General features: G+C 39.1%; 1 protein-coding gene across 3 annotated transcripts in view; it reads left to right on the plus strand.

Moving 5' to 3' along the window:
- dnah5 (dynein, axonemal, heavy chain 5) overlaps positions 1-24,963 on the plus strand; it is a 99,835-nt gene extending 74,872 nt beyond the window's left edge. For all 3 annotated transcript variants that reach the window (XM_059012808.1, XM_059012810.1, XM_059012809.1), the window contains 25 exons: positions 326-593; positions 1,159-1,390; positions 1,718-1,832; positions 3,042-3,218; positions 4,092-4,295; positions 4,872-5,051; positions 5,168-5,305; positions 6,805-6,940; positions 7,863-8,179; positions 8,386-8,541; positions 8,951-9,133; positions 9,441-9,684; positions 10,533-10,647; positions 11,367-11,557; positions 12,645-12,766; positions 13,310-13,459; positions 13,831-14,076; positions 14,605-14,824; positions 15,350-15,555; positions 15,782-15,985; positions 16,098-16,313; positions 16,878-17,090; positions 17,655-17,807; positions 23,871-24,102; positions 24,517-24,963. In XM_059012808.1, the coding sequence (XP_058868791.1) occupies positions 326-593; positions 1,159-1,390; positions 1,718-1,832; positions 3,042-3,218; positions 4,092-4,295; positions 4,872-5,051; positions 5,168-5,305; positions 6,805-6,940; positions 7,863-8,179; positions 8,386-8,541; positions 8,951-9,133; positions 9,441-9,684; positions 10,533-10,647; positions 11,367-11,557; positions 12,645-12,766; positions 13,310-13,459; positions 13,831-14,076; positions 14,605-14,824; positions 15,350-15,555; positions 15,782-15,985; positions 16,098-16,313; positions 16,878-17,090; positions 17,655-17,807; positions 23,871-24,102; positions 24,517-24,668 (4,770 nt within the window). In that variant the 3' untranslated portion in view covers positions 24,669-24,963. The remainder of the gene's footprint in view (positions 1-325; positions 594-1,158; positions 1,391-1,717; positions 1,833-3,041; positions 3,219-4,091; positions 4,296-4,871; positions 5,052-5,167; positions 5,306-6,804; positions 6,941-7,862; positions 8,180-8,385; positions 8,542-8,950; positions 9,134-9,440; positions 9,685-10,532; positions 10,648-11,366; positions 11,558-12,644; positions 12,767-13,309; positions 13,460-13,830; positions 14,077-14,604; positions 14,825-15,349; positions 15,556-15,781; positions 15,986-16,097; positions 16,314-16,877; positions 17,091-17,654; positions 17,808-23,870; positions 24,103-24,516) is intronic.
- Positions 24,964-26,002: the final 1,039 nt, after the last annotated feature.

The following is a 26,002-nucleotide window of genomic DNA, read 5'->3' on the forward strand; positions in this document are numbered from 1 at the left end:
ATTTTGAAGATTATTTTAGAAGTTGGTTGTAATATAATAACCTCATACTACTTACTATTTTCTCTGAACCGGCCAGTAACTCTGAGTTTACATCCAAAAGTAGCTAACAGGTAGTAATACTCCTTTCTTATCAGTACAGAGTCTTGCCTACCAGTTGTCCTCTCCCTCAAGAAATGCTTTCTCTCCATGCTTACAACCTGCCTTGCTCCCAGCCTTTGAATGTCAAGTCAGGCACCTGGCGAGGAGTGGTTGCTGAATCGCAATGAGTTTAACTCCAAAAGATTTACATTTCAATGACAAAAACTAAATGTTGGATTTTGTTTAGGTCTCTAACCTGTTTGCCCGTGATGAAATTGATGAGATCACCGGAGATCTGATACCAGTAATGAAGAAGGAGTTTCCACGACGACCACCGACTAATGAGAATTTGTATGACTACTTCATGAGCCGGGTCCGACAGAACCTTCATGTGGTGCTCTGCTTTTCACCCGTGGGGGAGAAGTTCCGTAATCGGGCCTTAAAATTCCCGGCACTCATTTCCGGCTGCACTATGGACTGGTTTAGCCGGTGGCCTAAGGACGCTCTAATTGCTGGTAGGTTTGTTCACTGCAGCTGTGATATATTATTTTATTAAAGTTATATTCAAATAATTAAACTTCTGCTGTTGAAATGAGAGAAATACATTTGATCAAACTTCAAACAAATAGAAGTCAACACTTTAAAAAGTGCAGCACTTGTTCGGTATTTATGGCTGGTTTCACAGACCTAGACTAGTCCTGGATTACTTAATGTTATTTTAGGTAAAGTAATCTAAGATTTGTACTAATCAGGGTCTGTAAAACCAGCCGTTAGAATTTAACATCATAGTCTCAGTCCATGATAGACAACATATAATTTTATTCCTGGTAGTCATGTGTGACAAGGAGAAAGCTTATTCTGTAGACCTTGTAAATATTCAGAACACAAACCAGTTTTATACATGTTGTCAGAAAACACATGAAGATTTTAGAAGAATTCTGTTAGTAATAATAATAGAAATACATTTCTGAGTAGATGAATATGAATAACCAGTTATTATCCCAAATTAATGTAATAAGCTTTTAATATAGTCCTTTAGGCTAACCACTTCAAAGCCACTCAATGTACTTCTCTGCACAGTGTCGGAGCATTTCCTGTCTACCTACGACATTGACTGCACAGCAGGGGTGAAGGGCGAAGTGGTTCAGTGCATGGGCTCCTTCCAGGACGGAGTGGCCGAGAAATGTGTGGACTATTTCCAGAGGTTCCGCCGCTCCACCCATGTCACACCCAAGTCCTACCTCTCCTTCATTCAGGGCTACAAAATCATTTACAAAGAGAAACATGTAGAGGTGCAGACCTTAGCCATCAGGTAAGAGCTTCTGTTTAATTTAATGGTTGCGTCAAAGAACCACAAACTTGTCATTTTTAACCATAAATGTGTTCTAATAGAACCCTTTTTTTTCTCACTGTTTGTGATGAATGTCCTGCTCTGCCACATCTACAGAACAAAAATAGAATTCACTTAATGGATCTGCTTCTGTAGAAAACTGTGGTTATAACTGAATTACACCAATCTATTTATTAATACAAGGAATGATAAATATTTGCTTTTACATTTTAGGGCTTAATTGGTTTAGCTAAACTGTGCAACTGATTTAATTAATAATACCGTTTACCATGCTTATTCCCATGGCAGAATGAACACAGGTTTGGAGAAGTTGAAGGAGGCTTCCGAATCTGTGGCAGGCCTCAGCAAGGAACTGGAGGTCAAGGAGAAGGAGCTGCAAGTCGCCAATGAGAAGGCAGACATGGTGTGTAGTTGTGTATCAATCATGAAATACTATGCTCCAGATAAGGTTTTGGGTTTGGGAGTAACTTACCCTCTCATTTTAACATTAAATGCAACATTACCTTGAAGTCATGAGTAATCTCGATAAATACTGTACAATCTTTAATGATAATAGGATATACATTAAAAAAGAGCCTTCTATTTTAACTGCAACATTACTTTGAACTACAGTACAACCACGCGTGTGTTCTACAAGGTTCTTTATTGGCTCAGCACATCTTTTTCAAGGTATCACACTGACTCTGCAAATTAATTAAGTTACTTATATTTTAACATTAAATTCTTAAACTCAGTGAACATGTTAAAACTTCAATATAAAGCCATACATGTAAATAAAATATGAAAATGCATTAATAAGTTATAAAAACAGTTTGTTTAATATTATAGGTAGCTTTTTTTAGCGGTTGCCTCTGATGATGGTTCCAGTTGGATTTGTAACTGGACTGGGGTGTTTACGCTTCAACCTGTGTAGTTTTCGAATTTTTCTTATTCTTACTGTGATTGGCTGCAAAGACAACAGGTCTAGCCAGGGATTGGATAATGTTTGTTAGGTTTTTGTTTCCCTAGTAACTGAAGACACTGTATTGTGGGAGATGTAGTTGTTAGTGGAAGTTTTAGGGGAGGCAGACAAGCTTTGCAGCAAAATTGATATGCCTATTTTATGCGGTCAATTTAAATTAGTGTGTTTTTTCAGATTTTTGAATGCGTAAAAATGGCAGATATGCAGTTTATCTGGACCACTGACCATAACCATGGATCAAATACACTAACTATCAGGGTACTGTTGCATCAAAAACAGAAATTAACTGAATTCATATTCAACTAATAATCCTCACTCATGCAGTACTTGTGGAGTTGATGTATTTTCATTTTATTTATGGAAGAAAAGCTAACAAAACACCACAGTTCTACAGATATTCAAAGATTGAAACTTATATAGGATATAATTTGAAGGCTAATAGAATGTGGTTAAATAAAACAATCTGATAGATAGTTGGAATACAGAATCAGACCAGTTTAAAAAAAAAAAAGGCTGTAGGAACATTGCTTTGCTACTTTTGGATAATCTTTGATGACTTAAATGTCTGCCTAACTGTGAGTGTGTATTGTTTTAAATTCCATGAGAGGGTGGTAATATTGTTCTAACTGTCTGCTTGTTTCTACATTTCAGGTGTTAAAAGAAGTGACGGTGAAGGCCCAAGCTGCTGAAAAGGTGAAGATTGAAGTGCAGAAGGTAAAAGACAAGGCCCAGGCAATTGTGGATAGCATCTCCGCTGACAAAGCCATTGCACAAGAGAAACTGGAGGCAGCCAAGCCAGCACTGGAGGAGGCAGAGGCTGCTTTGAAGGTATGATGACATTTACATACATAATCTGATTCACTAATGCACAACATTCCGTCAGTCTCTGCTGCTTCACTCTCCTCCAATAAGTAAATCAATAATTATTATTATTTATTTCTTAGCAGACGCCCTTATCCAGGGCGACATACAATTGTTACAAGATATATTATTTTTTACATACAATTACATTATTTTTTACACATTATTTTTACATACAATTACCCATTTATACAGTTGGGTTTTAAGTGGAACAATCTAGGTAAAGTACCTTGCTCAAGGGTACAGCAAATCACGACTCGGTAAAATTACACATTACACAACTCGTTCACTGAGGCCACAGAGCTGGAATTAGATCTTATCTTAAAAATAACTAAATCTTCTACTTAGACATCACGCAGAGTTTCTTATTCATAGGGTTAGACAGCATTACTACTTTAACGGGAGCAGAGCTAGTCACCTCCTAGCCCTAAATTTCCCATCATCCTCCTGCTCACTGGTAAATCCACCTCAGTTACATATGTGACCAGAAGGATGATGGGAAATGTAGTTCTGATTACATTGTTTGTATTGTTCTTTTGATTCGCTAATTAAACATTTGATCATACACACACACAAAAAAAATAAAAATACACTAGGGGCAAGGTTAGAAACTGTTCAAAAATAAAAATAAATAAATAAAATAATCAGAATCTTAACTCGGATTCCTAGCCTTCTCTACAGATTATATATACCTAATTCCAATATGATGGCTTAGTAGATAAATGCCAAAAAAAGGGCATTTCCAGTATTGTATAGGTTGTTTGGTTTGGTTGGGGGGGGGGGGGTTGGGGGATTTTAGAAGGTGTGCAATTTGTTTGCTAATTGCCTCCTTTATCGCAGACCATCAAGCCATCAGATATTGCAACGGTGCGCACCCTGGGCCGGCCCCCGCACCTCATCATGCGGATCATGGACTGTGTGCTGCTGCTCTTCCAGAGGAGGGTGAACACTGTGAAAGCCGACCCAGAGAGGAGCTGCACCACCCCATCCTGGCAGGAGTCTCTCAAACTGATGACTGCAGGCAACTTCTTGGGCAGCCTTCAGGTAAAGGAGCTCGTAAACATTTTGGTGATGTCAAACTATAAATCATGTATGAGAAATCAATGTTAAGTATTTCACTTCATCGATTGTTGTGTATAGAGATCATCCTGTACGTAGGTGTCACAGGATGGCTTGAGTGGTGACATCAGACCCGGAACAAACACACACAGCACTGCGAGTGAATTGAAAGAAAGCGCTGCTTGCACTGTTTAATAAATGAGCAAATAAAAGGTTTGAACAAAAACACAAACACTGACACAAAACAAAACGGCGAGGTGGCCAAAACAGACAGACAAACACAGTGGACGAACATTAAACAAGTATTGTGCGACTCCTCTTGCACGAGTAGCATTTGTTACTGTTTTTATCTTATTTTTGTCTTTTATTTTCTCTCCTCAAATCTCAACTTAATTGAACAAAAAAAGAGAGATTTGGGCTTGGACCTCCACTTTCTCCTGTGCAATGACTATATCAGCACAGGAATCCACTATCATGCCCTTTTTAATAGTGTGAAGAATCATATCTATAAATGTTTAGAACAAATCACGGTCTCTGACTTGCCTTCATGCATCTTTACAGCAATTCCCGAAAGACACCATCAATGAAGAAGTAGTGGAGCTGCTTCAGCCTTACTTTGAGATGGCAGACTACAACATTGAAACAGCCAAAAGAGTGTGCGGGAACGTGGCTGGTCTGTGCTCCTGGACTAAAGCTATGGCTTCCTTCTTCTCTATTAACAAAGAGGTGCTGCCATTAAAGGTAAGATCGGTCACGAAATAGCATGTATGTGGGGTATTGACTTTTATGTTTATGTCATAATTGCTCTACATTATTCATGACACTATTATAATTTATCTTTCATTTGTTTCTCGCAGGCCAATTTAGCAGTCCAGCAAAACCGACTTACCATGGCTAATGCCGATCTGCAGAAAGCACAAGCAGAGTTGGATGCCAAACAGGCTGAGCTGGATGTTGTGCAGTCAGAGTATGAGAAAGCAATGATGGAAAAACAGGTCAGCTTTTAAAATAAGAAATAAGAAAAAAATGTAATGGTCCATTGAGAGTGGTCTTGATTGAATGGAAACAGGTGTGTCTGATCCAGTGTAGAGGGTTTTTGTGATTTATGCCACTATAGCACATCTGTTGCTTGTCACAATACATAACACATGTCTGTGTCTCAAGCTTTCACAACTGGGGTTTTGCTGTCTGGTTGTGGTTTTCTGAAAACCTTTCCATTCCCACAGCACCTGGGGGACTGTCTTGATGGACAGCCATTGTGTTGAGAAACGAGCTACATGCTGCATTAATTACCATACATTGCAGATTAATAGATTTTATAGTTGTAACAAAATTCTGTAACTTTTTTTGGGAAGTTAGTGTATGTATTTATGTATGTATGTATGTGTGTGTGTGTGTGTGTGTGTGTATGTATATGTATATATATATAAAACTAATAACTGAACAGAAGCCATATATATATGGCTTCTGTTCAGTTATTAGTTTTATACATACATACATACATTTTTTTTTACCAAGTATACACTGTAAGACAACAAATACACTTTCAGACATCCACATATGGTGAATACAAATACATCTTGCATTTGCATTCTGTATAGCTTCTTCTTATTCCTTAATAATTAAACTTAATGTAGAATTATGCAGCTAGACTTTCTTAATTAACAATAAACCTTTATGAGGGACGAGTTTGGTGTTCCAAGTTCTACATATTGAACAGCTGCTCCATTTTATACTTTGGTATTCATCTCATTAAAATATTGTTTATCCTTACAATGGTCTGTCAAGAGGTATGGTTATTTATATCCATTTGATCTTGAATATAGTCCCCTGTTGTATACATTCTTGGGAGCGTTATTATTAAGATTATTTTTTGCATTAAATTGCTAAAAAAAATATATAAATATATATTTTCAATACTTTTAAAAGAATGTAGTTTAAATGGTGAGTAGTTATCCATGAGACTAGACTCCTTTACTGCCCCATCAACCAATCAACACTGGTGTCCTGGATATATTCCATTACAGGTAAAATAAGTTAATTCTCACCTGCCCTGCAAATGTATATTTAAAAAGTATAGTTTCGTATTGTTGAGGGTTTGTGAAACAGCCAAAAGAGTGTGTAGGAAGAAATTGGGATTAGGATATCCCTGGAAGGAGATATCATCTTATCTATACTGCAACTGAGCTTATTTATCCTGCAAAAATAATTTTATATTATTATTTATTTCTTAGCAGACGCCCTTATCCAGGGCGACTTACAATTGTTACAACATATCACATTATACATTATACAGATATCACATTATTTTTACATACAATTACCCATTTATACAGTTGGGTTTTTACTGGAGCAATCTAGGTAAAGTACCTTGCTCAAGAGTACAACAGCAGTGTCCCCCACTGGGGATTGAACCCACAACCCTCCGGTCAAGAGTCCAGAGCGCTAACCACTACTCCACACTGCTGCCCTATCATAATGTTATTTCCTGCAGACCTTGATGGAGGATGCAGAGCGCTGTAGACACAAGATGCAGACAGCTTCCAGTCTGATCAGTGGTCTCGCTGGAGAGAAAGAGAGATGGACGGAGCAGAGCAAAGAGTTTGCAGCACAAACCAAGAGGCTTGTTGGTAGGTGTCAATGGATGTGGGAATCCAGAGACAGAGGGATTGCGGTTGACACGCCGGCACAGGCGACCCAGGTTTTATTTGTTTTAAAGCAACAAACTAAAAAAAAAACTACCACATGCAGTGCCAGGCGCCACCATCGTTAAACAAATGAATAAGTGTCTGGCCATATTCCACACACGTTTTTGCAGAGAGTTTTTAGCCCCATCCCTGCCAAATTTCACCAGAAATTCTAACAAACTTTATTTACAAAAAAAACCCCCAAAAAAGCCACGAAACAAACTCTGTGGCATGATGCAAAATGCTGCTTGTTGTATTTTAAGTCAAACAAGTGCAACCAGAATTATCCCAGGTTTAAAAGGCATGTCGTATGCAGACAGGCTAAAAGAATTGAATCTATTCAGTCTTGAACAAAGAAGACTACGTGGTGATCTGATTCAAGCATTCCAAATTCTAAAAGGTATTGACAATGTTGATCCAGGGGACTTTTTTGACCTGAAAAAAGAAACAAGGACCAGGGGTCACAAATGGAGATTAGATAAAGGGGCATTCAGAACAGAAAATAGGAGGCACTTTTTTACACAGAGAATTGTTAGGGTCTGGAACCAACTCCCCAGTAATGTTGTTGAAGCAGACACCCTGGGATTCTTCAAGAAGCTGCTTGATGAGATGCAAGATGGGCCGAATTGCCTCCTCTTGTTTGTAAACTTTATTATTTTCTAAACAGGAATATACCTACTTGCCAAGTTACTTAGAAGTGCTGGAGTCGACCATTATTATGTCTTCACTTGACTTGAACAAAAGGAAACTATAGCAGTGGTTCGCCCTGAGCTCAACTATTTATATTATGAATTCTCTGGAAGAGAGGGAATTTGACATAATTAATCTAATATATTAAGCATATTTTTTATTTTCATTTTTCTAGGGGATGTTTTGCTGGCTACTGCCTTTTTGTCATATTCTGGCCCCTTCAATCAAGAGTTTCGTAACCTTCTTTTGACTGACTGGCAGAAAGAAATGAAGACACGTAAGATTCCCTTCGGAAACAACCTCAATCTCACAGAAATGTTGATTGACGCACCAACTGTCAGTGAATGGAACCTCCAGGGATTACCCAATGATGATCTGTCCATACAAAATGGAATCATTGTCGCTAAGGCAGCTCGTTTCCCCTTGCTGATAGACCCACAAACGCAGGGCAAGATCTGGATCAAAAACAAGGAAGCCAAAAATGAACTTCAGGTAATCAAAAGCCGTTTGTATAATATGTTTTGCATATTGATATATATAGGGTGTTTATGGAGTGCAGTTTATAATTACTAGTCTAATTCATGCTTAGTATTATAAAGTGTATTATGTGAAGCTTTATCAAGGTCCAAGAATAAACACTTCATTTCTTAAGGAATATCTTGTGTTGTACATATTAATATGTTTATTGTTTTTCGTAGATTACCTCCCTGAATCACAAATACTTTAGGAATCACCTGGAGGACAGCTTATCTTTGGGGCGACCACTTCTAATAGAAGATGTGGGGGAGGAGCTGGACCCAGCTCTGGACAATGTTCTAGAGAAAAACTTCATCAAAACAGGATCCACCTACAAGGTGACTTTATTTGAATGAAGGGAAGCTCTTTGTACTTCTCATTTCTAAGGAGCCCCTGTGTCTAAAGAACCTCTGGGGTTTGAAAATATAGATACAATTGTGGGGAAAACAATAGAGCAAATGATAACCACTGGTTTTATTTCACTTGTGCTATGGAATCATCATAGTACTCAAAGTGAGCAATTAAGTCTAAAAAACAAGAACATATTAATACATATATGCATATATTATCTCCAGGCAATATCCATCTGTGATGCAGATGATAGCTATTGGTTAATATTTTTTTTATCCAATATCAAAATCCAATGTCAATAAAAAAAACAATCTTGGTCCAAATATCAAAATCTAATTTTTTTTAGCTGAAACAGTCCACAACTTTCTAAACACACCAAGTATTGTCTTATTGTAGGTAAAAGTTGGTGATAAGGAAGTGGACGTAATGAACGGATTTAGATTGTACGTCACCACCAAGCTACCCAACCCTGCGTACACCCCCGAGATCAGTGCTCGCACTGCCATCATTGACTTCACTGTCACCATCAAAGGTCTGGAGGATCAGTTACTGGGAAGAGTAATCCTCACTGAAAAGCAGGTATGTGCTTTTAAAATCTTGAGAGGAAATGCGTTTACATGGCTTTTGAATCTTAGCATACAATCATCTGCCAGGCTCATTTTGATGCTGAATTGTTGTGATGATCTAAATTGAGATACCTGTCTTAATTACTGTAGTTAAGAAACCTAGTTCATCTCAGTAGAATGAGATTACACATTTCCAAAAGGACAACTTGGAGTAAAGGTTGTAATTGGCATTGCCTGAACATTCTGGCCTACAAAAACCTGATACAGAATTGGAGATAAGAGCCAAACTAAAGATATCAAGTCTCATTGTGTACAAACAGGAGTTGGAGAAAGAGAGAACAGACCTAATGGAGGATGTGACCGCAAACAAGCGAAAGATGAAGGAGCTAGAGGATAATTTGCTGTACCGGTTGACTAGCACCCAGGGGTCTCTAGTTGATGATGAGAGTCTCATCATAGTGCTGGGCAACACCAAGAGAACTTCCGAAGAGGTCACTCAGAAACTGCAGATTGCAGCTGAAACCGAGATACAGATCAATGCAGCCCGGGAGGAGTACAGACCAGGTGAGAAACAATATTGCAGTCCTGTCAGGTCTTCAGTTCGTCATTGAACCCTTTACCTCTTATCAACAACTTCCACAGGTTACAATCTATAGTAACGGCTATAGGCAACTTCAAAATCAACCAGCTGATATGACTTAAAAATGGTCCCACAAGCACACCGAAAAGGGTTATTAGGGTGACTTTGATTTATTGATCTTCTGGTTTATCTATTCCATCTAGCAATATGCAAGTATGTTTTGGGGAAACTGTGTAGAAACATTTAAGCCAGGCAAAACCGTGATGAAACAGTTTTTGATGGTTTTTATGCAAATGCAGAGTAACTCTTGCCTTGCCATCAGTTTAAAAACGTGTGCAAAGAATAAAGCGACCATATGGCTCTGTGTCAGTTTGGGATAGTTCAGGATTTTCAACTTGCGATATGGTCACCTTAGAAAAGAACAACTATAAATTGCTTAGGTTAGTTGATTTGGTTAGATATTGTTAAAGGTACGACAATTACTATATATTACTGAAATAGAACAATCAAAATCCTTGTTGGCGTGCAGTTTTATTAAATAGACAAATTACATTTCATTTTGAAAGTAATGAGCTGCCTTTACAAGATAGATAGTTCTCATTATCCACTGCTCCAAAATTGTGCATTGTTTTCATCCCATGTGAATGTGGGAGGTTGAAACTGAAATAAGAACTTGCTGGAAATTAGTCAACTAGTAATGATCCACTCCTCTGGAGATATGGTAGGTGGAATTAATCTGGCTTTCGGTGTTGCTATTTTTATATTTCTTTGCTTGTGTAGAATATAAAGAGATACTGCTTGAGTCATCTGATTTTAATTGTGTGCTTTACAGTTGCAACCAGAGGCAGTATCCTGTATTTCCTTATCACAGAGATGAGCATGGTCAATGTTATGTACCAGACTTCCCTACGCCAGTTCCTGAGACTCTTTGACATCTCCTTGGCCAGGTAGTGCTGCAATGTGATGCAAGTTCTTTAAAACTGCATGTGCATTTCTCCTGAATCCTCTGGAATTTTGCACAATGTCCCATGTTTGCTGTGCTATTAGGCTGACAACTGAGAAATGCTTTAATAAGATGATTACAACCTGCAATATGCCAATGGAAGCAATGTCACTGATTTGCCTGGGCAATACACAGCTTGAACATAGATAAACAACTTTCAGAATTTCATTTACTGAAACAAAAGTATTTTTTAAACACTTCAGTTCACTTTTGTTTTTCATTGGTCTTCACTGTTCAGGAGACAAAAAGCATTGCAAGCTGTGTAGTTTAACAATTGTATTTCACTTGACTAAGACAAGCAGTGTGAATTATGTTATTCCCAAGCTAGATTCCCAGCATAAGCCAGAAAAATCTTCCCTTTCCAGCTGTGTAGGTCACTGTATAAATAGTATATCAGAAAATAAAACCTCAATTAATTAGTGTGAGGTTTTGAAGTTGTTCCCACGGGTGCTGCTTACAGGGCTAGTGAGGAAGATGCGATAGAAAGCACGATAATAAATGTACATACTAAGATGGAGTAGTACCACCCTAAAGTCCCTAGACAACCCCCCCCCCCAAATAGTTATAACACCAAAATCTTAAGTGTGAAGCATGTATCATAAACCATGTGCCTAAAAGAAATAGTAAATTGATTTTCAATGTCTTGTCCTTTTTGCTTAACAGGTCTATTAAGAGCCCAATTACCAGCAAGAGGATTGCTAACATCATTGAGTACATGACCTTTGAAGTGCATAACTATGCTGCACGGGGCCTGTATGAAGAACACAAATTTCTGTTCACCCTCCTCCTGACACTCAAGATTGACATGCAGAGCAAAAGAGTGAAACATGAGGAATTTCTCACACTTATTAAAGGTCAGGGTGAGAGCACACCAGTGATGCTGTGTGCAGATTAGGAGGTGTCTTGTGTTGTTTAGTCTTTTACATTTGTTCAAGTGATTGCATGTGTGGATTAACGAAGATCTACAGAGAGATGTACAGGAGCACTGTGTGGGGTTTTTTTCCCCCCAGAAAAGTCCTACATTTTACTCATTGAGGCTGCTGTTTGGTGTCATCTTATACCATCTGCAGGAGATTATGGTATTGACATTATTTAACATTTTATAAAAAGTATTCGATTGTTGGGATATATGAAGACGTTTGTCTGTTTATACATATGACCATCTGTAGTTCACACTTTTTTACAACTGTGTATCTTGAGAAGTTATTCCATGTACAGTAAATCAGTCATTTTATTATACTTTAACATTATATTAACATCTCATTTACTATCCTAATGATGACTTTTTAGTCTTAAATACTACTTGTCCATTTTTAATTGATCATTACTATTTTTTTTTATTCTGTCCTGTACATACTGTTGATATACACTTCATGGTCAGCAACTTTTAAATCATACTGATAGCTCTAGTTTTTATAGCCAAGGCTGGGGATGTAATAGACATATTGGTTGTCGTTAGTTAGTTTGTTAGTCGTCACATACTGTACATCCTATTACCTTTTACAATAATTAAGTTATAATGTCTAACAAAATTGGTGATGGTATGCAGATTTTAGTAACAAATGACAATGCAGTTTGAAAGTAATAAGCTGCCAAAGGTATAAGTAATTTACACCAACTAGGCCATTTATTTTCTGCAAAAGTAGTAATGACTTGTATGTGGTCTGGTAGAAAACCACAGTAATGTCTTTTGACAGTGTAAATGAACTTGCAGTTCTATTTACATTTAAGGATATTTCTTTTGCCACAGAAAATAGCTGTTTAACAATAACAATTTCTTGTCTTTCATGCTCCACTGATCATGTAATACTGTATAAGGATACATCTTAAGCTGAACACCATCAGAATCAATGCTGTGCTGCTTCATAGTTTCACAAAGAGAAAAATAAGTTGTGCCTGGAATGAGCTGTACAGTAGTCTAACTCTTTTAATATTGTCTAGGGGGTGCTTCCTTGGATCTTAAGGCTTGTCCTCCAAAAGCATCCAAGTGGATTCTTGACATGACTTGGCTGAATCTAGTGGAGCTCAGTAAACTCAGACAGTTCTCTGACATTCTTGATCAAGTAAGTACCAAAAATACTTAATAGACATATTTACGAATCTAGCATTGTTATTAAATTGAATACTTTGCAAAAGTACAACCACAATAGGATGAAATGCTACAAGTACTTGGACATAGTTCAAGTAAAGGTTTTAGCAAAACACATACATTTTCTGTATAATATTTGTATTGGTATTTAACCAGGACACTTATCCCAGTTTTTTTGTTAAAGTGTGCAAAATTAATTGGTGGATGGTACCTTAAATAAATTAAGAAAGGGATGTTATTCAAAACAGTCCATGTTCTGTTTAAGATACAGCCATACATTGAGGAAATTATCTTTTAAACATATTTCAAAAGTTTAAATTAACCACGTTAGACAATTTTGTAACCAGATTTTCTAGAATAAAGTGGTAATCTGAGTACACAGAGATTCCAGAATGTTGCTGTTTCTGACTGCAGCATACACATACCATAAACATGTAATTTCCCCAAGATAATGCTCTCGCCCTAAAAAAACCCTAACAAGGCTAACCACTGATCTGTTTGTATGCTTACTCCTCAGATCAGCAGGAACGATAAGCAGTGGAAGAACTGGTTTGATAAAGAGGCCCCTGAAGAGGAAGTCATCCCTAATGCTTATGATCGGGCTCTGGATTGCTTCAGGCGTCTTCTCCTCATCAGGTCATGGTGTCCTGACAGAACAATTGCTCAGGTATCGTAGAAGCTTATTTTTTCTTTTTTTAATGAGGGGTTATATAAAAAAATCTTTAGATAATTTTGTTAGTTTATAAAATGTCAAACTTATCAAACAGAACACATAAGGGCACAAAGCTTTAACTCATGTTGTTTAAAGAATGTTTTTTCAAAGTCTGTTTTTATTAATATTTTATGATATTTATTAAACTGTTCTAAAGAAACTGCCAATTGTCCAGAACAGTTTCAGAAATAGCTTGAGACCTGCATGTTAGATTTCTGATAGCCTTGGTTAGTTTTGAATCCACAGCTGTCCACTACTCCATGAACAGTGTGTGTATTGCACAGTATAATAATTTCAGTTACTGCTTTTCTTTTAATGCTAAATAGGCCCGCAAATACATCATGGACTCCATGGGAGAAAAGTATACAGAGGGTGTGATTCTGGATCTAGAGAAGACCTGGGAGGAATCCGACCCACGCACGCCTCTGATATGTTTCCTGTCCATGGGATCGGATCCCACGGACTCTATCATTGCTTTGGGAAAGAGGCTGAAGATAGAAACACGCTATGTATCAATGGGCCAAGGACAAGAGGTCCATGCTCGGAAACTTCTACAGCAGACCATGGCCCACGTAAGGGAATCTTCTGAATAAAAACTTCTCCTGTTTAGTACCATATTGCCAGAATAGCTGTCAATAGAGGTTTTAATTACTGCACAAATTACTTTTAATTGGTTACATGTTGTATTAATAACTTAATACAACCTGCCAGTTTAATGAAAGTGTTGACTTTTTATATTTAGTGTTTGCTATTTTATATTTAACATATGTAATCAGGTTTTAAAATTATGAATATGTTTACTGAAACAGCTGTCTATTGTATATTGGTGTTGACAAACCTTATTTAAAAAACAAAGGTTTTTCTTTACTAAATGTTATGGGGTACAGTTACTACAATTCTATATAATATGGAACTTAAATGTGTTTAATCGATCAGTACACTATTTCATAGCTTAAAAGAAACAATTAAAAATGAATGCACCTTAAATAAATGTTAGAAATGTAGTTCAAATAATTTCTAAAGATTTTTTAAAACAGGTAGTAAAGTTATTTCAACAGGTGACCTGTTAATTTAACAAATCTTATTTATTTTTTGCTCAGGGAGGATGGGCCTTGTTACAGAACTGCCACTTAGGGCTTGATTTCTTGGATGAGTTGATGGACACTGTCACAGAAACAGAAACTGTGCATGAGACATTCCGGTTATGGTTGACCACAGAGGTCCACAAGCAGTTCCCAATTACCTTATTGCAGATGTCAATCAAATTCACTAATGAGCCTCCTCAAGGGCTCAAGGCTGGTCTCAAGAGAACTTATGGAGGTAAGACAGCATTGCACCAACTGAAAATATATTAAATGTGAAAGAAGTGCGTGCCTTACAGGCTTAATTGGGCCCTTGTCCAAAACAAGTTCTTAGTATAAAAAAGCCAAGTGAGGACATGAACTGAATTAATACATTGGGTTTTAATAGTTTCCAGTACATTTGGGAACCATCAAATCTATACAAATGTGTCTAATACAAGTACACAAAAACACATTTATATCACCATAGTCTCCTCATATTATTTACCTGCTTCACTATGTTATTATTCTTCACTGTTATTATTACTTTCTATGATAAGGATTCACGGTTCTTTTTACAATAGTTGTTCGTACTTGTATACAAGGAGATATAACTCTTCATATCCATTGGTATGTCTATAGGTTATTTTCTATACCTTATAATTTATTACTGTGTAGCACTGTAATATAAAGAGCGAGGCAGTATTTCACTTTGTTTTTATCTGACAAGCAATACAATCACCATCTGAAATCTGGTATTTGAATGACTGTTTTGTGTTGACAGGCATCAGCCAGGACCTATTGGATGTCAGCAACATGACTCAGTGGAAGCCAATGCTCTATGGAGTAGCCTTCCTTCATTCCACCGTGCAGGAGAGGCGCAAGTTTGGACCTCTGGGGTGGAACATCCCATATGAGTTCAATCAGGCAGATTTTAATGCAACTGTGCAATTCATACAGAACCACTTAGATGACTTGGACATAAAGAAGGTGTGTATATAATATTACTAACCAGGCAGATGTTACAAAACCAAAGCAGGAGAGGATTAAAACATACAGTGGTCTATTTAGTTGATAGACCTGTTGCAAGTGGACTGTCCAAGAATGAGGTAGTTGAATAATCTTGTCCAGCAGTATTCCAGTGGGCCAATTAGATGTGGTATACAGTATATTACTTGTTGATGAGAGGTTAGTAATAAGTATCTATTCTTTGCAGGGTGTCTCTTGGACTACAGTTCGCTATATGATAGGGGAGATTCAGTATGGTGGCAGGGTGACTGATGACTATGACAAACGTCTGCTGAACACATTTGCTAAAGTCTGGTTTAGTGAAAATATGTTTGGACCGGATTTCTTTTTCTACAAGGGCTACAATGTCCCCAAGTGCACAAATATGGATCAGTACCTTCAATATATACAGGTTTGTAAAGCTACTTGCAAAAATAATTAAAATAAATAAACTAACACACAAATGCTGCATCACCTCCATAGCATAAACATTGTCATTCACTGTAATGTCTTTAACATTCCAGGGTCTACCTGCATATGACACTCCTGAGGTGTTTGGACTTCACCCCAATGCTGACATTACGTACCAGAGCAAGCTGGCTAAAGATGTGCTTGACACCATCCTCAGCATCCAGCCCAAAGACAGCTCAAGTGGTGGTGGGGAGACCAGGGAAGCCATTGTAGGAAAACTGGCAGATGACATGTTGGAAAAACTTCCTCCTGACTACATCCCCTTTGAGGTTGGTGGTGGTTGCATGGCTATTTGGTCAGGGCCACGTATATAGTACTCTGTGACTTAAACTTAAGAATTAAGGACATTTCACAATCAAAGTTTAATGAACAGTTAATTAGGAAAATACTACTTTCTTTCATTACTGGTAGTCTTTTTTATTATACCTACTATTTGTGTTGGTGATGCATTGGTAATTCATCTGATAAGAAGATAAAAAGAAGGTGTCTGTTGGTCATCTTTGTATATAAATGCATGTTACCTGGGAAAGGTTGTGCAAAATAGTAGCCCATCCTATGAACTTAGATCATTTAGAAACAATTTATAATTTGCTTGAGCTTTAAGAGATAAAGTCAATGCGATTTATTAATGCTGTGGAATGCATATTGGTGTTAAATGTCACAGCATCTTTATTTCTAGAAGTATCGTGTGGATGAATTGTGGATACTTTACCTGATTCCTACCCCAGATTTATCCTGGAGTGTACAAATGTTAAATATCTCTGTTCATGGCTATATGTCACATTGTAAGTCAGAATTTTAGATTTTAAATGGCAATGCTGCTTGTTGAACAGGTTAAGGAGAGACTTCAAAAGATGGGCCCCTTGCAGCCCATGAACATCTTCCTGCGGCAGGAGATTGACAGGATGCAGAGGGTCATCATCCTTGTGAGGACTACTCTGACCGACCTCAAACTCGCCATTGATGGAACCATCATCATGAGCGAGAACCTGCGAGACGCCTTGGACTGCATGTATGATGCCAGGATCCCTGCACGCTGGAAAAAGGTGGGTAAGGAGCTCACAAACAGGATGTACCTTCTATTTATCTAGAACACTGTTCAAACTACTAAACACAACTTTGGTGCTTAGTTGCCATTTTTGCCCTATTTAGGGATAACCAGTACAAACTCTAATCGACCAATGATATATGAAGGCTCTTGGATATAATAGATGCACAATCTCTATGTGCTTACAACTTGTACCATTCTGCAGCAAGGTAGTGTAAAATAGGTCTTTTGAACTTTTATAGAGGATCATGTATTATTACATCCTCATTTTATTGCTCTTTCTAGTTATTTTACTTCATTGGTAGTCAGTTAATACATTCTATACATTAAGGAAATTTAACTACAATCCTCTTAAAAAGAGCTACTGAATGCTTTTATTTTCATAATAGCATAATAGTGGAAGTTTTCATTTATTGTAGAACCATCAGAACAGTTTTAATTATTATTATTATTATGATTATTTTGCCAGTTAAGGTAAAGTAGCTGTATATCAGAGGTATTCTAACAAAGAAGCTCACATATGTTGGAAAGCATTAACCTGCTTTTTGTGTTTTGCTTTCAGGCCTCCTGGGAGTCAAGTACTTTGGGATTCTGGTTCACTGAACTGCTGGAAAGAAACCGCCAGTTCCATTCCTGGATCTTTGAGGGAAGACCCAACTGCTTCTGGATGACAGGGTTTTTCAACCCCCAGGGCTTCCTGACAGCAATGAGACAGGTAAGCTTGTTAGTCTTCAGCTTTCTGAGTTAATATGGTTTTTACCCCAGTTTTCTCCCCAATTTGGAATGCCCAATTATTTTTATCAACCCCCCGGCAACTCGGGAAACGGAGGCTGAAACACGCGTCCTCCGAAACGTGTTCCTGCCAATCCGTGATTTTTTCGCACTGCGGATCCACAGTGAAGCCACCAGACCCGTAGTGTCGGAGGACAACACAGATCTGAATGGCTCCACTGTAGACCCGCAGGCGCCCTATCGGCCACAGGGGTTGCTGGTGCACGGTGAACCGTGGATTGCCCTGCCAACCTAATCCCTCCCTACCCGGGCAGCGCTTGGCCAATTGTACGCCGCTCCCTAGGAACCCCCGGTCACGGTCGGCAATGACATAGCCTGGATTAAAACCTGCTATCTCCTGGCTATAGGACGCATCCTGAACTCCACGCGGAGCACCTTTACTGGATGCGCCACTCGGGAGTCCCATAATCTGTGCTTTTTAATTTCCATTAAATTTATTTCTGAACAATGTGTGTCGTGGTAAAAACTCTGTACAATTTACCTTCAAAAAACCTGCTCCATGAATAACTATAAAATACAGTTCTTTAAATAGATGAAGACAACCACTATAGAGACAACCACTATAGAGTAGCCACCTGTCTAAATCTTGCATGTTTTAATTGCCACTGGGTTATATCCAGAAGGTTACACTCAATTTTACCCGACGTGAAATAAAAATATTGAAATAGTTGTTTTACATGAGCTTAATTCAGAATGTTTAACATCATATATATATATATATTTTTTAACCCTGCTTCCAGAATTGTACCACATGACAACTCCAAAGCTAGAAAGACCCAGTTATATGCACAGCAGTGGCATAGCTAGGCTTGGAAATGTGGGTGGGCCCCAACTTAGAGTGGACGGGCAATGACCAAAGGTCTGATGTCACAGGAAATAGTTTACATTGCAAAAATGATTTAAATTCATTATAACCCTGGATTCATCAAGTATTACCCCTGAAAATCCATTTAAAATGTTTCAAGTAGACAAAAAATAAATGTACATACATCAGCAGTGAATGCTCATTAAAAAGCCAAACAGGCAGCGTCACCTAACCAGCGAGAACACAGTAATATTACATTTTAAGCAATTATTAAATATAATGAAAGCTAGTAAATTACTTCTAATTGCCTAGTTCGTATTCTGTTGTCTGTGCTCCACCTTATAGAGGAAGGTGTCGGTGTTTGCTGCTGAATATTTCAATTAGTCATACTCCAGAGAATCGCACATGTCTCTTTCAAATGACAGGAGAGACAGCATGTTCAAGTGACTTGTCAGCATTGAGGCTTGTGCAGCTGTCTTAATCCTGTTCACGGTGGAGAAGAGCCTTAAAAGTGTATGCATATTTGGAAAGATAATCAAGTGGCAATCATCTAAAACTTAAATTAGTGTTGGATCATTTTTCCCCACAGTCGATTTGCGCTTTATTTGTTGAACAGAGACTAAAAACTTCAACTTCATCCATACTATTATTTGTTTATTTAGCAGACGCTTACAGAGACTAGGGTGTGTGAACTATGCATCAGCTGCAGAGTCACTTACAACAACGTCTAACCCCAACGACAGAGCACAAGGAGGTTAAGTGACTTGCTCAGGGTCACACAATGAGTCAGTGGCTGAGCAGGGATTTGAACCGGGGACCGTCTGATTGCAAGCCCTTTTGTTTAACCACTGGACCACACAGCATCCTATTAACAAATGTAAAACAAATTACATGCCAGTAGTAGACTTTCTCTATTGCCGAATGTGTCCGATGTTGGCAAACATGCAGACATGGCTTTCATGAGGCCATATTAATGTGTCATTTTGAAAGCGGCTGTTCAGTTCGCAAAGTTGACAATCTAGTAAAATATGATTCCACATTGCTGTCAAATCTTTATTTATTTATTCATTCTTTAACCAGGAAATTAACCCATTGAGACCGACGCCTCTTTTACAAGGGTGTCCTGGCAAGATGGCCACAGAACAGGCAGCAGTAAATACAACATACATTTTACAGAATCAAAACCAAATAAGTGTCTACAAGGCATACATCAGTGATTTCACATAAAACATAACATTTACAAATTGTTAATCCATGATATCTACCCTTTAAAATAGTAGATGTAACATTAGCCATTATTCTATGTTTATCTGGTAAATATTGGCTACCAGTTAGAGGCACAATCATATCCTTAATATTTTTGTCCAACCGATTCCATTCCATAGACGCACTATAGCTGAAGGCTGTTTGACCAACACAAGACCTTCTCCCCGTTACTTGATTATTAAGTGTAAGGCTGGGTCTTAAATTATACTTGGTTATATTTGCCTGAAGCATCAAATCTAGATACCCTGGTGACAAGCCTATTACTGTTTTACACACCAATAGTATCCAGTGAAGTTGTCTTCTGTAATCTAATGAAATCCACTTTAAGGATGTAAGTAACTGACAGTGATGAGTCTGAGGATGACACCCTAATACAAATCTGGCTGCTTTATTCATTAGCCGATCCAACCTTTTTAATTGTTCAACAGAGGCATGCAAGTACAAGGTATCACCATAATCAAACAAATAAGATGAAATAACAAACAAATCCAGTTGATTTTGGTAGTTTTCTCTTCCAACATTTATTTTCACATGTTGCCATTTCCACTGCTGAAGTAGATGTAAATGAATAATTTGCAGATTCAGAGGAAGAGTTTGATATGCGAGTTGGTTCCCTATCAAGTACGAAATGTAACCACTACCTCATGGGTATTTATCCTTTAATGCGGTCTAACTTGAATAGATATAGCAAAGCTGCACATAGTGCTTGTGACGTAGTCGTGCCCGCCCCCAGGGGCATGTTCACATGTTTTAATACACTCAGTCATGGTTGTTTCGTTAGTCACTCAGCGGCCTTGTGCCCCGCACGAAGCTTGCAGCCCCGCTGCCCCTTCCCCGGGATCGAACGCCTTAAGTCAGCTACTGGTGCTCTCTCTTAAACTGCTAGCTTCGGTTGAAGCATAAATAGAAAATAAAAAAATTGTTATAAAAATTATATTAAAATAAAAGTAATTGTTTGATTACTGTTTTGTGTGATTAAAAATTGTTCTCTCTGTGGTACTTTTGTCTTTTTCCACAGAAATACTAGCGCGGCTGCTGGGCTCAGCTGCTCTGCGTTAGACCGAGACGCTCTTGCTGGGTCAATCTGCTTGCAGTTTTTCTCAGTGTCTCATTGCCACATTAAGATCTGCTTGCAGAATTAGTGCGAAGACTGTTAGGACTCTAGCAGTAGGCTTTCCTCAGGTAACGAGCTGTTGGTTAGCCAAAAAGGTGGGCATCCTTTTTTCGCTCCTGTGGTGACTGTAGGTCACAGACCTGCTCCTGTCGACACTTTGTACAATGAATGAGGTTACCTTATAGATTCACTAGCAGCTTCTGGTCTCAGCTCTGCTTCGGGTCTGACTGTTCGCTGTCCTTCCCGCAGTGTTTCATTGCTGCTTTGGACTCTGCTTGCAGTGCCATTGCAATAGCTGTCACAGCTTGACAGCAGGCTTCCTCCAGTCTTAGGGCTGTGTTGTGTTAAGCCAGAAGCTATTCAGGTGGGCATCCCTGCATATTACTTTCTCAGTAACTGTAGGTCACTGATCTACCACCGTTCTTAAGTGAACGAGGTTACTGTAACGGTAGTGTACCATGCTCTGCACCATACTTTGTACCGTTGCACCGTACTGTACAGCATACTGTACCGTACACTGTACCATTGCACCGTACCATGTGTACCGTGCACCGTAACGTATCAGGGGTATCGTGCTCTGTGCACCATACCGTACCGTTTGCACTGTACCGTGCATTGTGCAATATACCATACTGTTTGCACTGTATCGTGCATTGTGCACCATACAGTGCATACTTGTTCGTTGCCCTGTACAGTGCTTTGTACACCATACCGTACGGGTTTCACAGTACCGTGTGTACCGTGCACCATACCGTAACAGGTGTACCGTGCCTGGTGCGCTGTACCGTGCATTGCGCACCACACCGTATGCAGTGCACCGCACCGTACCATTGGCACTATGTGTACCGTACACTGTACTATAATACAGTGCGGGTGTTTAAGCATTCTGTACAGTCCTGTAATAGTGCTTAGGCACAGTGCAGGTATTTAAAAAGTACCATACCTGATTTATCACTGGATCTGGTTATAGTCATTTACCTCTGACGCATTGCCGGTTGCATAGCAACATTGCTGCATGTGTTGTTCAACAGTTTCCCTTGGGTACTGTAATATATGGTATACTGTTACAGCAATTACAGCTGATGGCATTTCATTCTTGTGATGTATGCAAGACGGGTCTCCCCATGGAGGACAGGCAGGGCAGATGTGCTGCCTGTCTGTGTCCGGAGCATGCAAAAGAGGCAATCGCCAACCACAACTCCTGTGAATTTTGTGCATCTTTCTCTCATCATCATCATCGGCGATCACTCAGGTCGAGCATGGTTGTCCTCCATAGGGTCTTATATTTTTGGGTCTTCAGATGGCTGTAAAGGCCGATCCGGGAGCCACATATTTTGGTGCAGTGTGGGCAGGGGTGAGTGTTGGTTGTGGTTGGTAGTTGGGCCTTCCTGGTGTTGAGTCTCTCCTTGTGTAGCTGCCTCATCCTCTCCTTCACCATCTCCCTCCCCTTCTCCGGTTTCCCCTCCTAAGAAGAGGAGGAGAAAGAGCCACCAGTCTCATAGATCGGAGAACTATGAGCAGCTGAGCAGCTGTATAAGCTCTGGGAGGTGGTCTCCCAACAGGGCAACATGTTGGCCGAGCTACTGCGCGACCCCACTGCTCCACCTGCTCCCTCTATGCCGTTAGAACAACAGGGAGTAGTACATCCAAAATGGCAGCAAGAGGGTCTGCTACCTATCGCTGCTTCTGAGGAGGTAGTAGATCAAGAGTTCCCCTCTGAGGAGGGTGACTCGGATAGCATAACACCAGTAGCGCATATATCATTGTAAGCAGAGATTTTGATGTTTTAAATGTCCCATGGCCTGTAGATTCCTTTTTGAGATACATTCATCCTGGGGTCACCCGGTTACAGCACCTGCTGCTTCACGTTCCTTGGGGATGCTGTACAGCTTACATGAGGCAGAAAAGCTTGGCTTGGCTTGGCTGATTTTCCACCAGTAGATGCCGCTATTGCTAGCGCTTTTGAAAAAGGACTATGCATGAACCCTCTCCAAGGCTGGTTCAACAGGAGGGTTTTTCAGCCTGCATTGAACCGCGGCCGTCTGCTGACAGTGTCTCGGCACTGTCTGCAGGCGCTATCCTATTGGACACAGCCTGCTCACCTACGCTTAGGCGTAGTGCTGGGCAGTGTTACCAGAAGGGAGGTTATCACCCCAGATGTGCCCAGCCTCGGTTGGGGCGCCGTGCGGAAAGGGATATGGAGACCCCCATGGCAGGGTCAGTGTTTCTAGCCTTGCAGAATTTTTTACAGGAGATTCAAGGGAGACATGTGCTTGTCCCAACGGACAACACTACTGTGGTAGCTTACATAAACCACCAGGGCGGCCTCAGGTCCCCCAGTCTCCATCGGGTAGTACATCTGCTCGGAGTGACAAATTGGGCAGTGGACCTTTCAAGGGGAGTCCCCAGTGCCTCAGAATTTTTTAAAGGAGCTTGGCGGCTTCAGCCGCTGGAGGCTTAATGTGGTGCCTGATTACATCCGCTAAGCGGGTGGGTGAGATGCAAGCTTTTACAATTGCAAAAGTTTGCTTAATTTCTAGAGAGGCCAGGGCGAAAGTCACACTTAGCACTAATCCTGCTTTTTTGCCGAAAACCATCTCGGCATTCCACATTAACCACACGGTGGAACTTGAGGCTTTTCATCCGCCTCCTTTCCAGTCTGATAGAGAGTGGCAGCTCCATACACTTTGCCCAGTGCGGGCACTGGTGTATTATGTGGACAGAACTCAAAGTTAGAGTAGGCACAGATTTAACTCTATGACTCTTGGCTTGAGATATGTAATGCTTTATTTTTTGTATAGGAAATTACCCGTGCTAACAAAGGCTGGGCTCTGGATAGTGTGGGGCTCTGCAATGAGGTCACTAAGTGGATGAAGGATGACATCACCCAGCCTCCTTCTGAAGGGGTCTATGTGTATGGCCTGTACTTGGAGGGAGCAGGTTGGGACAGGAGGAACTGCAAACTGATTGATTCCAAACCCAAAGTGCTGTTTGAGATGATGCCAGTCATCAGAATCTATGCTGAAAACAACAGTGAGTAGAGACAATTCTGGTGTAACATAACCTATTCATTTAAAATGTAAAATGTAGTTAATGTATTTTTTTTATACAGTTTTTATAAATGTTGTCCAGTGAAAAAACATTGGGTTATATCGGGCATACATATACATACGATGACATAATAAAACAATTTTATAAAAACATCTGCACATCAAGTTGTTCTTACAATGACTACATTTGCAAGATAAAAAAAAAAAAAAGTTGCCTGGAAGCATGCCAGTGGGATTTTATGTGAAAAAAGAACTGTTATATGCCGAGTGTCAACAGGGCAGGTATACCAGTGAAAATTGCATTTCTTCAGGATGTTATACCTTGTCTTTTACACTATTTACCATGCCTATAGATGTCTAGTGCATACATTTAGCTAGCTTTTTTGTCTCTCTGTAGGTACAAGGGATGTACGCCTGTATTCATGTCCAATTTATAAGAAGCCTGTGCGAACAGACCTGAACTACATTGCTGCTGTAGACCTGAGAACGGTACAGCCACCTGAGCACTGGATCCTGCGGGGGGCAGCACTTCTCTGTGATGTCAAATAAATATAACCAAGCCTTTTCTCATGTCTCAGTTGAATTAACATTTGCAGTTGTTTGGGATCAGTGGCAAATGTCAAATCTACCTCTTGCTGACAGTGAGGGGCGAAAAATAAAATACTACAGTTTATTTTTTTACTACTACCACTACTAATCATGCATCTACTTTTTTGTGGTACTTTTGTTGAATGTGCTGATGTGTGTTTTATATATGCTTCTATATGATTGCCTCTGATATTCTGTTTGTATACTTTATGTACTGTAATTAAACACTTTTTGAATCCACTCATTTGGGAGTTCTGATTTTTTGTGTGTGTTTTATTACAAGTGTATGTGTTTTACTATTTTTTTTTTTAGCAATGTAAAGAATAAAACAATGACAATTAGAATTGCATATTGAAATTGGTTCTTTGGGAAATAGTTTCTGACTGAAAGACTGCAAATGTGTTAGCTACATTTAGGAAGGGAGATAAACCAGCCTTACCTCCATAACATGTATAGTCATGGACTTAATCATAGAAGGTAAATGAGAGGATTATTTGTATAGTATCAACATTATAGGAGACAGCTAAAATGTATTCATAAAAGTTGGACCCCTGCTCTTTCTTATATACATACATATAATAATAAGAATAAATATAACATTTTAAACTGGCACACAGCTGGTGGTAGTATGCAACAAAATACAAAGGAATTGTGAGTGCATTCAGAACTAGGCTCAAATGCCAGTCATTTAATGTAGTTTTCAAATACCCAATTGGTGGTACAGAACTAGAACTGGCCCACTACAAGAAAGACTGGCATTGTCAGTAACCAACCAGTAAGGGGAGGCAAATAAAAGGCTAAAAGAATGTTTGACTATGTTGTAAATAGTTTAGTTTTGTTCCATGCATTGTAAAAAGGACATTTCTAAGTTTGTTAGTCTACTGAAAAGCATACAGACTAATCCTGGGGCTGACAGAACCATGAATTAAAATTGTGCCTTGGGACTAAGTGAGGGTACAAAAAAAAAAAAAAGTTAACGTACTGCACATAAAAAAAAAAAACCCTACACGGTTGTAGTATTTCTGGTAAACAGTTCAGGTCTTGTTGATTGGATGTGTCACATGTTCTTGTCTAGTGTTTAGAAACCGTATAACCCACCTGAAGGAAAAAAAAAACTTCAGTACAGATAATATCTTGTATCTGGCTCCCGCTTTGCCTATCATTGGTTTGTCAGCAGGGTGTTCCAGTGATTACAAGTGCTTGCAACAAACCTAGACCTATTATTTTTATAAAGAAAATTGAGGTTGCAAAGTAAGACCTGCGAGCTGCATTTTGTTTTTGGCCCTTATAAATGA

Source organism: Acipenser ruthenus, chromosome 3 (genome assembly GCF_902713425.1).
Source record: "Acipenser ruthenus chromosome 3, fAciRut3.2 maternal haplotype, whole genome shotgun sequence".
NCBI lineage: Eukaryota > Metazoa > Chordata > Actinopteri > Acipenseriformes > Acipenseridae > Acipenser > Acipenser ruthenus.